The 15,668-nt window shown below is 43.4% G+C and overlaps 2 protein-coding genes across 2 annotated transcripts in view; one reads left to right on the top strand and one right to left on the bottom strand.

The window, feature by feature from the left end:
- Positions 1–8,820, bottom strand: part of brd10 (bromodomain containing 10) — a 10,659-nt gene extending 1,839 nt beyond the window's left edge. Inside the window, exons 1-10 of the mRNA XM_025062059.1 lie at positions 8,349–8,820; positions 6,722–7,388; positions 5,688–5,888; positions 3,983–5,592; positions 3,726–3,787; positions 3,534–3,623; positions 3,322–3,437; positions 2,997–3,214; positions 908–2,875; positions 6–825 (exon numbers count right to left, since the gene is read on the bottom strand). Coding sequence (XP_024917827.1) covers positions 6–825; positions 908–2,875; positions 2,997–3,214; positions 3,322–3,437; positions 3,534–3,623; positions 3,726–3,787; positions 3,983–5,592; positions 5,688–5,888; positions 6,722–7,377 — 5,741 coding nt within the window. The 5' untranslated portion in view covers positions 7,378–7,388; positions 8,349–8,820. The remainder of the gene's footprint in view (positions 1–5; positions 826–907; positions 2,876–2,996; positions 3,215–3,321; positions 3,438–3,533; positions 3,624–3,725; positions 3,788–3,982; positions 5,593–5,687; positions 5,889–6,721; positions 7,389–8,348) is intronic.
- A 1,344-nt stretch (positions 8,821–10,164) lies between these two features.
- The window catches only part of uhrf2 (ubiquitin like with PHD and ring finger domains 2), a 28,974-nt gene continuing 23,470 nt past the window's right edge, over positions 10,165–15,668 (top strand). The window contains exon 1 of the mRNA XM_025062276.1: positions 10,165–10,505. Within this exon, the coding sequence (XP_024918044.1) occupies positions 10,353–10,505 (153 nt within the window). The 5' untranslated portion in view covers positions 10,165–10,352. The remainder of the gene's footprint in view (positions 10,506–15,668) is intronic.

Here is a 15,668-nt window from a genome sequence, read left to right as displayed (position 1 = left end):
GCAACGGCGGCCTAACAGCAGGTGTACATGCAACGAAAGGTGAAGTTGCAGCTGGTACACCCGATGGTCTGAGCGGAGGCTGGGATAAAACTTGCGGGGCTACGATGGCATGGTTCGCCACTTGGGGCGGTGCTGATGCACTTGTGCCAGCAGCACTCGCAGGAGGCACTTGTGGTGGTGCAGGACCAGAGATGATAAGAACATGGCTGCCTGGACCTAAACCTTGGGAAGGGACCACAAAGCGTGTGTTGTTCAGAATGATTTGTGTACCAGCAGCAAGCGGTGCGGAGGTGTTGATGACTATTCTCTGCTGGATTGTTCCAGCAGCAGACGTGATGGATGGGGCGCACGTTCCAGAGGAGAGAGACGTATTAGGAGCAAGCGGGTTGGGCAATGAGAACCTGTCCTCAACAACGTCATTTTGGACATTGGACTGCTGGTGGATTAGTGAGGTGGACCTCTGAGCAGGGCTACTCTGTACAGTAATGGGTAACTGAGCAGGGCAGTTGCTAAAGGACTCAACTGGATTCATATCTGAGGGACTTTTTTTGGTTCCCGTCGACAAAGTGGTAGCGACAGATGTTGACGTGTTTGAGGCCATTTGGGAAACCACAGCGAAGGAAGGGGTACACAGGGAAGACGCCAGTGGGGTTGACCACGTGGTGTTGGTTTTTGAATTGGAGACGAGGAGCAGTCCAGGGACAGTAGCTGGTAGACGGCCTGGCTGTGGGACAGACACCGGCGTCCTCTTGGACGGAGAACTTGACAGGGCACCGATGGTCTGGCCAATAGCTGTGGTCTTCCCCGCCAACTGGATTTGAAACCCTTGAAATTGTTTAGAAAAGAAAATGTTAGTAACAAAATCACACGTTTCCCAAGTCAACAAACGTACATGTAACACACCCACCTGAGGGCAGACTGATGTTCTTGACTTTGGTCAATGCCTCTGTGGAGCCACAGCTCATTAGCTGCTCTGGGCTTATTCCCATCTTTACGGTGGGATTTGGGAAGGGAGTGGTTAGCAGTTGCTCACTTGCCCCCGTTCCCAGTGTTTGCGTTGGAATGCTTCCGATGGAGGTGATTGAAGATGTGACAGTAGGTTGGCCAATGAGCATGACTTTTGAATTGGATAGCGTCTTTTTGGAGGGAGATGTTATCTTCGAGACGGCCTCACTTGATGTGGGAGATGACGACGGGGTAAGAAGGATGAATTTTGTAACTTGAGCTCTTTCATCCGTGCCAACCCGTTTCAGTCCAGTCTTGGTGACTTCTAACTGCGTTAGAAGTTGGGGAACTGCAGTACTGCTCTGCGACGGGACAGCAACTGCACTTTTCACTAGTGACGCAGCAGTGACCGGTGCTAAATGGCCACTCATCTTGGGAACCGTAGAGCAGGCTGAAATGTTTGAGGCTTGATTTAAAGCCACAAAAGAACCTTTAGTCTGGCTTTCTGCACCTGTAATGGGAATGCTACCTGTGGTTGTACTGTGAAAGGGGGACTGTAGAGGGGATGTGGAAAGAGGAACTGACTTTAACACCGGAGGGACCGGTCTCTGAGGTTGGGCCGCTGAAACACTTGTGTTTACTGCTGGAATGGTGCAAGAGGATGTAAAAGAGGATGTTTTTGACACAAGAAAGGCTTTAAACTGTGGTGAAATGGTGATGACTGGGCTGGTGGACATGGAACCAATGGCCCCGTCTGAGGAGGTCTGAACTTTGACGATGCCTGTGTTGCCTCCTCTGGTTGTGACCAGGATGGACTGTGAATCACGGATGCACACAGTCTTTAACTCCTGCTTAGGGTCTGTATTTTTTATGGGTTGGGGAGGAGCTGCACTTGAAGGAGACCCGAGGTTCGGCATGACACCCGGTGGCGTGCTGGTTTGGGGACTGCAGATTGGGATCGTTTTGAATCCAGATGTTTTTAGGCTTCCCTGTTGCTGACAAGGGGAAACAGAAGGAGAGTGGTTGCTGACTGTCATGTTGTTTTTTAATGGAGCCACCGGCTGGACAGGGATTCTGTTTTCAGGAATGGTGAACCCAGGCACATCGGTGGACATACATACAGGGCTGACTACTTGAGACACTGGGACCTGGATGTCTTTTGACTGTTGCTGATGTAAAGACGTCAGAATAACCACTTGTCGCATGACTGTCTGTCCAGGGTTAACAGATGGACCAACGGTGCTGCTGCTGTTGCCGTCCTTTCCTTCCTGATGACCAGGAACCTGAGGAGACCTGCGTACCACTTGAACCGGACTTTTTGGTACAGCTTGGTTTGGTTTTGTCTGCTGTTCTGTACCAAGAGCTTTCGTGACTGGAGCCACCTCCAACTGTAAATGTGCTTGTTGTTGTCTTTGAGCCTTTATTTGTTCCAAGTCCTTCTGTGAACTGGAAGGCCAAAGTTGTGTTTTTGAAATCTTTGCCTTATCCATTACAGAGGTAGGTGGGGAGACCAAAGTCCCTCTGCCCTGTGCATCAACACTGTTAAATCCTGCACAATCAGCAGGTCGTTTCATTAAGGTCACTTTGTTTCCCACACTTTTAGCCAGTAAGACTGGGATCGGTGTGTAACCTTTAGGTAGTCCAGTCGTGGGGTGAAGGATCGTTGATATGGATGACAAAGGACTTTGGAGCGGCATCGCTGCTGCCCACGATGAACTTGAATCTGTGGACTGATTTGATGAGATCCCTTCAGTTCTAGCTTGTGGACCAGAGTTCGCAACAAAAGCAGTGCCTCTGCTCACAGCCTGAGGTCTCGAGAGTGGATCAATGCCGTTCTCTACGTTGACCTGGAGTTTTCTCAAGTGTGTAGGAGACAAGTAGGTTGACGCTGTTTCGTCTGCAGCTTCAGCCCCAATCTCCCTGGTTTTAGCTGAGAAAATAGATAGAATAGCAACTATCACTTGATTTGAAAAAAAAAAAAAAGAAAAGAAAATTCAACCAATCTTAAGTAACAGGAACAAAATCAAAGAGTGGAAACATAACAACTTCACCTCCACTCCAAAGTCCTCTGGGAACCAAATGTTCCAGGTCTTCCTCTTCTGATTTTCTATAATGATCCACAACAGAGAGCAGGTTCCTCCCTAGGCCCTTCTCTTCATCTTCATCCGAAGATGATGATGATGATGATGATGTGAAACGCTCTTCACGCACAAAGTTGTTGTACTCCGGGTGCTTTTTAAAATCATCAAATTCCTTCTTCAAACGGAGCCTAATTGCAAGACAATAGGTATAAAACAAAAGTGGGATTAATTTGAAGTAGTTAAAATGTTGGATTAATGAGGGATTAATGCAAAGTTATTCAGAAATTGCTTGAACCTGTTCCTTTGATGGGCCTTAACAAGTCTGGGTTCCCATGGTAACAGCTCATTCAGTAGTCTGATAAGAGTGCTGTGGAGTTCTTTTACTGCTTCTTTCCTGTAATACCACCGACCCTGTGTAGCCATAGACACAATAAGGCTCAGTTCCATTCAGTGGGACAAACCCAAAGGTACATGAGTGAAAGGTCTGGACAGAACAATGGTCTTCACCAGTCTCTTTTTGGTGCTTTCCAAATCATCGAGCTCGTCTTCTGTCTTGCTGATGAGGTCCCTTAACTCGTCCAGATTGCTGCACACCAACTACAGAGGATAAACAACGTTAATAAATTATACTGGGATTGAATCTGGATCATTTTCACAGAACACTTTTGTGAAACATCTCTTAGCAAATGGCGACTGTACTTTGAAGGATGGTTCAACTGGAGATTCATCTGATATTTTCTTTGTAGCGTCGAGTTTCTTTCCTGTAACAAGAGTCATTAAACAACAGATATTGGTATTAATTTAAAAGCAAAGAAATAAACAGGATAAATTAAAGTACATTTTGCCAATCTCACTAAATTGCCATGTGCATGTGTAACGGTTTTCCTTGTCTAGGCCAAGGAACACAATGTATTTCTACCTCAAAACAAAGCATTGTATAAAATGTGAATTTTGACCTGTTCTATGTCTTTTCTTCTTGTCTTTTCTGCTGACCGTTGGTGAAACTCTTCTGGGTGCAGACTGGGCAGCATCAGCCGAGGACAGACCGGTCTGGTCCGTGTGCTGCAGCCGCTTGTGCTTTCCTCTTATCTTTGACAGCTGTTCGTGTTCCCGTTTTTTCTTCCTCTTTTTCTTTTTAGTCCAAATTATGTCACCGGTGCTCTTTTCACCTAATTTATGAGTTCTCTCGTAGAACAACTGTGTTGTGTGTCGTGATGTGTCACAGGAGCAGTTGGATACCTGGTTTATTTTGTTTTTGAAACATTCCACACAGGAATCTTTTCGTCGTCCCAGACTGGGGCTTTCTTCCTTTATGTTAAGTTCTACTGCGTCAGTTGAGGCGGTTGGATTCACCGACCGGGCTGGTGACCTTCCTGTGTAACTGTGTTCCCCAACACTCAGACAGGGCTCACGTGTCTCTCCTTTACTGTTGCCAATGACTGACAGTGAACACTTCCGCTCCTTTTTCACTGTGACAGGCTGAAGCTGTAGCTTTACTTCCTCTTCCTTAGTCATTGTTTTTGTGCCACATCTTTCCGTGTGATTAGTGTTAAAAGGGGTTGAGATGTTAGAGTTCTTATTATGGTCCATTTTAGAGTCTTCAAGCGATTCACCTTCAGAAGATCCAGATCCAGAGCCTTCCTCCTTTTTTATGGATGACAATTTTAACCTTTTATCTTCGTCATTATTGCTGTTTTCCTTATGGAAGACGCCTAACGTCTCTGATTTACTCCTTCCAAAATCATGAAATTCAAACTCCCTGGTGTTGACGGAGTCTCCATAACACTCTCCATCGCTTTTTTTTCTCTCAGCCTCATACGTCACACCTTTTGTTCCAGGTTCTATTGCAACCTTTTTCACCAACAATGAAGGGAATGGAAAAGCCGGAGGAGAGCTGGGGCTCTGACGGTATATCCTTAGATCTGCCCCACAAAAGTGTGGGAAATGTATGTAGGCATTCTCCTTGCTGTCATAACCCAATATTGACTCCCTACACTCGTGGATGGGCTGGGCCAGGACGGCATCTTGCACACTCTTTTGCGTCTCATACACGTGATCACACAGGCCTTTCAGAAGCCACACTCGCTGGTAAAAGGGTAACAAGTGAAAAGGTTTCTCCTCCAAAGGACTCACTTCACCAAGGGTGCTGAAAAACTGCTGACAGAGTCCCAGCTGCTCAGCACGCCCAGGCTGGTCATGGGAGGCTCCAACACATCGATACCAGCCCATGACCCGCTGTCTGAGCTCCGATTCCCAGTGGCGATAAGGCAGTGGAGGCCGACGGTTCACGCTGGCCCTCCGCTGGGATGTGGACAGTAGGGAAGACATGATTTTGGAGAGGAGCAAGCTGCAGCGAGGCATCAGCAAACAACGCTCCAGCTCAAAAAATACAATCTCCGGCAGGTTAAGGGCGGTCTGAGCCAGGCAGAGGAAATGACCTATAGCTGGGATTTCCCAAAGTGCATCCACTGTGTGGGGTGAGGCCTGTGACAGCAGAGTATGCTCCCACTTGTCCACCTCCTTGGCAGACGTTTCCACTGCTTCCTTCTTTTCAAGCTCACGTTGCCTAAAAGCCCAAAAGAACTGTTTATTTCTGCAGAAATTTAAACAAATGTAAAGAAAGATTTTATAATATTATGCACTCATTACAGATTCACTCACCTCTTCTCCTCTTTGGCCCTCTGTTGCTCTTCTAGCCGTAAGGTATGAACCATTATAGATTCATGACCCCCCACAGTAATAGTAGCCAGGCTTCGAGGGGCCAGCCTTCTTCTGGTGGAGGTGCCTCCTTGGCCCCGTTCCTCTTCTGCACAGAAACGCCCTCTAGATGTCACGGCCAGAGTTGTTTTCTCTCTGAGTGTCCTTGGAAAGACAGTTGAGAAGGTGTTGTTAAAGGTATAGTTTTGTAATTAATGGTTATTGGCTTGTAATGTGTGTTACTGTACACAATTCACTCGTGAATGTGTTGTGTCTTTTTGACAACACACTTTAAAATCACATTACAGTATTTATTGTTCTTATTATAAGCATAAAGGCCGAAAAACACTGGAGACAATCAATAACAAAAAACAACAAAAAAAACAAAAAATAAAACAAACCACAGACTATAACAAACCTAACAGAACTCATCAAATAAGTTTTACGTAACTTCTCTTGAGACAACATTTTAGAACAATAGAATTACGGACAAGAAGTTAAATTTAAAGAGAAAAAGGGAAACATTTCCTTAGGTTGCGAAACACCGTTTGAGTCTGTTTTTATTTTCAGAAGCCACAACATTGGTCTTGGAAAAAGGTTTGTCATTAGCATTACAATTAGCATTTATATAATTAACAAACTAGGGCCGGGGGCCAGATGTGGCCCGTTCAGTTTTTTAATCCGGCCCGCCAAACTTGTCCAAACTATATAACTGATTTATATTATCTTACACTTGACTTTCCCTGCAATGCCAACACGTTTCCCCAATAGATGGCGTAGAAAAGGCTAAAAGCATAGTAGCATTTTAACCCTTATGCACGATTTTTCCATGTCATTTATCTTAATTCACACGGATGCTACATCTATCTGCTCCAGACCCCGCCCTCCTGTCCAATTGTAGGACCCAAGTCAATAAATGCCTGATCTATATTTACTGCTGATTTATACATACAGTTGTTAAAGTATAGTTAAACTATTTAAATAACATCGTAGTTTACCTAGACAGCAATGTAAGCTTTTGCTCAAGCATGATTTCCAGCTTCTGGGCCTGTTTGGAGATCCAGTGGTCCACCCCATGGTAGCGATAACAGTTCTCCAACATCAGACGAAAGTCTGCCACAAACTCTGTTATTGTCTCATACTCTTGGCTAACGAACTTCTCTTCCATTCGTTGCAAACACATTGACTGCTTCAGCTGTGCCGGACCCCGGTCCTGGACCGCTTCGATACAACGCTGGGCTTCCTGGTGGCCAATGGGATGAAGGAATGGCCTCGTGATCCCTTTGTGCTTATCCAACAGAAACCCAGTGAATATCTTGTAAGCTTGTTGCACCTCGTGGTTCATTTCGTCCTCCTCACAGCTGTTGCTGTTGGTGGAAACGCAGACCTCGGGCAGAGAGAGGTCACTGTTAGAAAACTCTGAAAGGTCCTCATTTTTAACCGTCAGGTGATTATTCCCAGCAAAGACGTCTCCAGTGTCAAAGGGACACAAAGCCGACTCCTCTTCACAGGTCCCATTAGTGACCCCATCCTCAGCAGTCACAGGGTCAGAGATGAGCTGTTGTGACGGTTGCTTTTGGTAAGTCACTGTCATGGCTTGGTTGAGGAACAGTGGTTGCCAACAAGCTGCTGGGATTTGCTCTGACTGATCCATGATGGAGAAACCTGAAACAAACAGGATCGATGTAGATGGTTAAATAAATACATTCTAATTGGGCTGAAGATTATAAAGAAAATCTGTATGTTTTTAATTGTTGATGTTTCTGATCATCATTTATGATTTTAATGGGTTAATGGAACAGTAAATTAATAACACATTAATAATACACAAAACACATTTTACACTATAATTTACATGAAAATACATACCAGGCAATTGATTAATGAAAATTAAATGAAAAGCGTTAGACGAAAATTAAAAAAAAAAAAATTCTTGCTCTGTCATCTGTATATGTTAATTTAATTAAACGACAAAATCAGCGCATATTCGTGGAAATATTAAGTACATTAATCTGCCAGATTATATTGGCTAATGTTTCTCCATGAGACCAAATCTGGTATTATTATTTATAATGGGTTATTAATACATCAGTGAAGATGCACGGGTAACAGGTGTCACCTTCATGGAGATCAGAATAGATTTTTGCGATCAATATAAAAAGAAAACAATATTAATAACAAATAGAAGATGCGTCGTTCAAGGCAATAAAATAAAAAGTAAAGAAAACTTCGTTTACACACACACACACACACAATACCAGTGAGTTGATGATTACAGTTAGTGACAGTTACTACCGTTAGGACAGATACCTTTAAAGGACGTGTAGTATTGCATAAACAAAATATTATCAGTTAAAGCTTTTGTATCCAAAACACTGATTATTACACATTTCTGATTGAACCACATCAATAACGGACTAGCATTAAGTTTAGAAACAGCTCACAAAACGCTAGCAACTAGCGGTAGTTTAAATTTACAATTTCAGTAAAAACAAAGTTTTTTTTTCTTTCTGGACTTTAACGAAAGTCAGCGAGGCGCATCTTTATCACGTCTCTCTCCAGGTCACGTGAATTTAACCAAAACACACTGACAAGAGGCAGAGCCTGCTCGGCTAAACAACAAACCTCGGCGGGGGTTTATTCTCCTCTCAGTGCAGCTTCAAACACGGCTCCAGACCCAACAGCTTCGCTTCTTAGCAGGCTAACGGCGTTAGCTCGCCATTGTCTGCAAACTGCGGCCTGCAGTTACTGCGTTCGCTGTTCATTGTCGGGCAAAATGTAGGCAGCGACGGTGTTGATGATAAAAAGTTGTGCGTACATCTCATGTCGTCAGCGCCAGGCGTGATGTCAGAGACAGCGGGAGAGCTAAAGCAGCGTCGGCCTGAGTCGGAGCTGAACGTCCGACAATGCCCAGCACTTCATTATGACTAGCCATCCAGCTAACCGGTTAGCTTTCAGCAAGTTGACAGCGACTTTCTGACACTTAACATTCTCCAAGTTCACAATAAAAAGCCAACGAGCGCTACGTGTAACACATCTCCCACAGTGTGCTGGGTTTATAATAACCTGGTATCCGATAAATCTGTCTCGTCCTAACACTGGACCCCCTTCCCCTCCCCCGGTGCGTGCCCCTAATGCAAATGGGCGCCGCCTGACGTAGCCAGTGATTAGCGAGTCGCACACACTAGGATTGTTTTGATTTTGGTGGACGGTCCTGACACACACACACACACACACACACACACTCTTGATTTTATTACAATAACCTTGTATGAATGGTACGTTTAGCCATTGACACTGATAGATAATATTGTATTATTAATGAGTGTAAAATAAATGCAGTCGATAGGAAAAAATGCCTTTACGCCTATACGAATAAACGTCAGTCTTTTAATTTAAACCCGTTGCCCTGTTTCTTTTAGGCTAATAAACAATAACAGTGCTTTTTACATACTGTACATGCAGTACGGCGTTTGCTTGAGCTGAACACGACTGACTTTTGGTCACTAGATGTCAGTATTTACCAATAAACAACAAAAGAATATGTACGGCGGTAATGTTGAGAAAATTGTTGTGGATTCCTCTTGTTATTTATTCGGGATCTGACCCAGTTAAGGAAAAATGTTTATCGACCACGAGATAACAGTTTTGCACAAATTATAATCTTGTGAAAATCTGTAGTAGCATGTCCGGTGATTCGGTTCCTTTACAAACGACCTTGCCCTGACTATATAAAAACGAATACATTCTAACCAGGCCTTCAGAGATTGTAGAGTTTATTAGTGGTGATGTCAATGTCAGTTCTGGGATAAACGATCGTCTACCTTATGCAGAAACAAACAACTATGCTAGTAAAACTCTACCATACATCTTTTCTAACTTTATCAAAAACTAAATGTTGCACAAAGACAAAATATCCTTGAAATTGTCTCCACCACAACTGAAACAACTCCTGCTTTATTATCAATTATATTAAACTGAGGTGGTACTAGTCTGTGTACAAATATATCACAAATATGTAATAAATAATAATTTAACTTCACTCACCATAGCTGTTGACATAGCGGCCTAATCCAGTTTACAAATGTGCAAATAACTGCCCAAATTCTGCCCATTTGAAAAGCTGCAAGGATCACAACATCACTCTGAAGTAACGAAAGCAACTATTTATCATTTGAAATAGGAAACAAATTTGAATTTATAAAACACACTTTTATATTTTGCTTTTTGCCATTTTGATAATCTATTTAAATCTTACACTGTTGTCTGTGAAAAGTAAATAAACCCACTAGCTATAAACCTCAGTCCACCGTAATAAAGTCCGTAATACACCTGTAGTTCAGCAAGAACTTTGAATAATATTTTTTAAAAAAGATCGAACTACACCTTTAGTAGCGAGACGTTCTCGCCCCCCCAAACGTAAATGTCGCGAGATTTACTTGGCGCCGCGACCTCATGTGAGACACCTCCTGCGCGAGCCACTCCGACGTTACCTCTGCAGAGGCAAACGCAATGGAGCCCTAAACATTGTCAATTTTTAAAGAACGTTCAGCCTTGGGAACAAGCCGTATCCGCGGCCAAAACCGCTCTATTTGACATAAATTCGAGGCTCAGCGGGGAGGTGCAGCGATGTGGATCCAGGTTCGTACTATAGACGGGAAGGTGACGCGAACCGTGGAGGATCTTTCTAGACTGACCAAAATTGAGTCTTTGCGGTTGAAAATACAGGACATCTTCAACGTGAGCCCCCAGCAGCAGCGTCTCTTCTACAGAGGGAAGCAGGTAAATAACGTTCGTTATGTGGCACCGGGACGCGGCGGTTGTTTCGCGCTGTTTGGACATGTTTTGCCCCATGGTGGAGACTCGAGTGGTCCTGGTCGTTTCGGACCCGTGTGAGCTTCCTGTTTTGATAGGAATTCGCCAATAGTTGTTACGCAATAATAACTGGTTTGCCGTTTGTAAGCCCCTCTGATATATATTTAAAAAAAAAACTGTGACCGGACATGGGTGCAAACTGGTCACGTCGTGGAGTTTAACATGTGCACATGCATGCAACAAATGCCCCGTAACGGTCTCAGACAGACATGTTTGTTTACTTTGGCACAACAGGGAAGGGAGACAACACAGACCCCTCTGTCTCCACATGTGCAGCAAAAGTAGTGCGGTGGGAACCCTGAAGGAGCCGACACCACTCACGGACGTGAGGCTTTTGCTGCAGCACACCAGCGTCCTTGACATTTTAATTGTGCATCTGGTCTTGTGTTTACTTATCAGTTTTGTAAAAAAGAAAAAAAAAAAGGGGGGGGGGGGGGCAGTGAACGCATCCAGGCTCGTGCATGTGCAGTGTTATGATGATGATGTAAATGATAATTTAGAGGAGGAGGAGGAGGAGACTGCTGGCTCCACGTGCTCTCACATCTTAAGGGCAAGTGAAGTAGTTCACACTCTTGTATGTGGGATACAGTAGCATACAGTACTGTAGTATACAGTACTGTAGTATACAGTACTGTAGTATACAGTACACTGTGGAGAAACCATGTAGTAACCACGTTATTACATTTTAAGCAAGGGAAGGATTGTACCTTATTTTTAAGGATCTCAATTTTGACTTTTAAACTAACCAATGGTCATCAAGGGCCCCCTTTTGACACTTTAATTACCATGTAAAAATAAATCATTCCTAATGGTAAAAGGTAACAACATAAGGTCAGATTTACTATAGTTATAAGTTAGATAGACGTATGTCACGTAGTCACATCCAAAACATGAAAAAAGAAATAAAAAACAGTACCAAATATTACACAAGCTGTGTGTAATAAATCAGTATCTACAGCTGAAGGCCCAGGACAAGAACACTAGTGCTTATTACAGTGGTTTAATTAATACATTTATGTTTCCATTAAGACGTGGTACTTGTCAATCACTGAATTACTTTGTGCGTAACATTGATTTACTAAGCATTTGGTCTAAATTTTGACATCAGGTCTTTCACATTTAAACATGACATAAATTACAGTTTGAATTATTATGTACTGCTGTGATAAATTGACAGAAAATATTATAAAAATTTAAATTAAATTGCATTAAAATGATTCCAAAGTTGCCCCTGGAAAATAGTTCGGGCAAATGTGCGCTTAGTTTTTTTTAAAGAATGTTATGTATGCATATGTTTTGATCACCATGGTCATAATTAGTCAACACTACCTTTACTTTGAAAATATAATATCATTTATAATGTTGCACACAGCAACAATATCTGAGTTTGAATAATTAGTGTTGTGATGTCAACATTTAACCATGTGACTCTAACATTTCTAGTCATGTCTGTATCTAACGATTGATGCTGAGATGTTTACGTTGATTGAGGGAAACTAAATTGATTTTTCAAATTATAATTAACCAAAAAAAAGGTAAACATTTAGTGCTACAATAGTCTACAACTCAGAAACGTTTCAGTTGCACAACTACACATGACAAATGTTATAACACGTTAATATCACATTAGTCAAGATTACAGCTGTTATATGATACACATAAATATATCATTATATTTTTAATTACGGTGATTACGGCACGTAATGGCTTTAGGGTATTGCTTGTCTGCTCGGTTGTGCCACGTGTCCAATGGTGAACATCAATTTGTAATCCTAATGTGATAAACTGCCAGGTATGCACTAGTTAAGAATGTTATGACATGTTATATAGAAACATAAAATAACATGAATATCCAGCTGTAAAATTCAGCCTCATGAGTTCATTGTTTTTGAAAAAAATTTTTTTTTGATGTATTAGAAGAAACGACGAGGAACAAAAAAAAAAACACGGAGCGACTCTTCCATGTTTTTATTCTTTTATTATAGTTACTAATACAGCGGGTACATGGCCGACGGGGCGCTAACTATTTCAGTTACACATTACAAAGCTGATATCACCATGAAATGACTCAGCCAGGAAGTCGGTCTCCAGAGAAGTGAATGGCCTACATGACGCATCGATCTCTCGTTACTTATATTTAGTCACAAATGTATGTGTGTCAGACGGTGTTGACGGCCAAATTGATTCATAATTAGTTTTCTGGCCCCTCTTAATGGTATAACTCACTTCCCCGTGTAATTAAATGATAATTATGTTAAGCAGGAAGATTGTCTTTGAGTCACAGGATTAAGAGTTTTGTTTTTGTTCTTTTTTGTTTTTCGTCCGTTTGTGTTCCGCACGTAAGACACGCACACACTGCTGGGCCCATTTGGAGTGGTGTGTTTTCAGTTAAACCCATGGTTACAAAGTTATTTTTAATGGCTGTGGTGCCTTCAGTGACCTCATCTGTGACGCAACTTTAATAAATAGATACAAAGCTGAAAATCAGACGCATCTACATAAATAAAAAAAAAAGAATCTTGTCAATGGTGGAGAGCACTCAGTGCGTTGAGTTTAAATGTGTTCAAGAAAAGGTTGTTATTGCCTGGTTGGACAGACAGCCAGACATACAGAGATACAGACATACAGACAGACAGACAGACAGACAGACAGACAGACAGACAGACAGACAGACAGACAGACAGACAGACAGACAGACAGACAGACAGACAGACAGACAGACAGACAGACAGACAGACAGACAGACAGACAGACAGACAGACAGACAGACAGACAGATAGACAGACAGACAGACAGACAGATAGACAGACAGACAGACAGACAGATAGACAGACAGACAGACAGACAGATAGACAGACAGACAGACAGACAGATAGATAGACAGACAGACAGACAGACAGAACTTTATTAATCCCTCGGGTAAATTAAGGGACTTGTGAGTTGTGCACTGTAAAGACTAACCTCGGGCATTAAATCCCACGTTTTCTCCCTCTCCACTGGAAAATAAGTGGGAAGGGAGGATGAGGGGATTTCCAAGAGTTAAATAACACGAGGACTGAGGACGGAGCACGCAGACTAGACTGGCTACTTCCCTTACATGCACACAGCCTTGACAGTGCTCTGTTAGGATATGGACTCATGGCGAAATAACTCAGTCTAATTCCTGTTCCAAAATGGCGGCTTGTTTTTCCTCAAGCTCATTGCACACTCCGCACACTCCGCACACTCCGCACACTCCGCACACTCCGCACACTCCGCACACTCCGCACACTCCGCACACTCCGCACACTCCGCACACTCCGCACACTCCGCACACTCCGCACACTCCGCACACTCCGCACACTCCGCACACTCCGCACACTCCGCACACTCCGCACACTCCGCACACTCCGCACACTCCGCACACTCCGCACACTCCGCACACTCCGCACACTCCGCACACTCCGCACACTCCGCACACTCCGCACACTCCGCACACTCCGCACACTCCGCACACTCCGCACACTCCGCACACTCCGCATGCATGCTGCTGCCTCACCCGTGTAAAGTCAGGCCTGCCCTTGAGTCTGGAGACTCTCGGAGCCTGCAGCCACACAACTTGGTCTTGGTGGGTGTTATTTTTATTAGAGGGGTTTTTCAGTTTGCCTGTGCACTCCTCATTGTGCCTCGCTTTCATTTGCAACAAGGTCTCATATCACACGCATTCACAAACAGCCTCTCACAAACCTTCCACCGTCCGCGAGCCCGTAATTTTCATCGCCCAAACCTGTATTGCGGAGTACTTATTTACCAAATTAAAAAAAAAAAAAAGGGGGAGCGGGGGGTTGACATGTGGACGTGACCTAAAGCTCAGCTAATCACGCAGCAGTGTGTTGCTCATAAAAAGGCAGCAGTTCATGTTCCTACAGTTGGTCTGTGTCCTACTAGCTGTGAGCTGTTGCCTATTGTTGGGCCGTATGTAGCTTTTCTGGCCTGGCCCCATTTGCATGCACAGTTGCTTTGACCTAGATGTGGGTCCACTTTGATTGTACGGGCATAGATGTTGACGCCGCTTGATTGATAGCTCTTCTTTGTGTATTGCTAAGCTTTAGATTCTCATAACCATTTCCAGAGGAAGCCGATTTGGCTGCAGCCATGCATGTGCGCAGGCGGCACACCCTCTTTTTGTCAGATAGGTTGGACAAAGAGCAAAGACAAAGGCAGGCATTAAACCTGCAACTGCAGGAACTCCCACGTGCTCCTGTAACTCAGCGACTTCTTCTTGCCTTCTTGTGTTTCAGAGGTCGACCGTCCTATCGCTAAGACGCTTCCCTCCACATTCTGTTTATCTAAGCTTAGATAGCTCGCGTTCCGTTTCCCCTCCCGATCCGGATGATCCTTTATTAACACAACCAAATCGTAAGATTAAAAACAACCGAAAGTTGTTTTTTTTTAAATTCTGCACAGAAAAAAAAGTCTCTAAAAGTTTAAAGTAATCTGGTTTTTCTTCTCCCCCACGGTTTGGATTCTTGAACATCTCATAGCTAATGTGGTTTGGTTCTCTATTATTACGGTCATTTTACAAAGAGGTTTCGGTATATTTCGACCTCAGTACATGCCCAGAATATCTCCTCTTTGATTTTGTAGGACCCAACAACTTTACATTAAAAAATCGTCTCAGAACATTGTGATATCTAATGATAATTGTAAATATCAGGTTTCACCTAATTAGAGAACATCTTTGGCTCTTTTCCTCTGGGTCTGTGCTGTGATTTTAAAGCAGCGCTCTGCTCACATAAGCTGCACAAACAAAGCCTAAAAGGCTCTGAAGCTGCTGGTCTGTTGGTCTGATTTTTCTATGGTACTGTTTACATGGCGATGATGCAATCGACTGCGACTACAGTAGCCACGGGTTACGGAGTGTTTACATTAATCCGGCGCAAACAAAAATCTGCGTCCGGTCTCTGTGTTGCACGTGTCGTATCTACAGTATGTCATGTACAGTGTAATGGAGATACTAGCAATGGTTCTGATACAGTTCATATGAGCTAACGTTACCTATATGACATCACATAGATTCTGATTGGATGA

Source organism: Cynoglossus semilaevis, chromosome 14, assembly GCF_000523025.1.
Source record: "Cynoglossus semilaevis isolate Cse_v1.0 chromosome 14, Cse_v1.0, whole genome shotgun sequence".
Taxonomy (NCBI): Eukaryota; Metazoa; Chordata; class Actinopteri; order Pleuronectiformes; family Cynoglossidae; genus Cynoglossus; species Cynoglossus semilaevis.
Note: the sequence above shows the minus strand (reverse complement) of the source record. Positions and strands in the feature narration are given on the sequence as shown.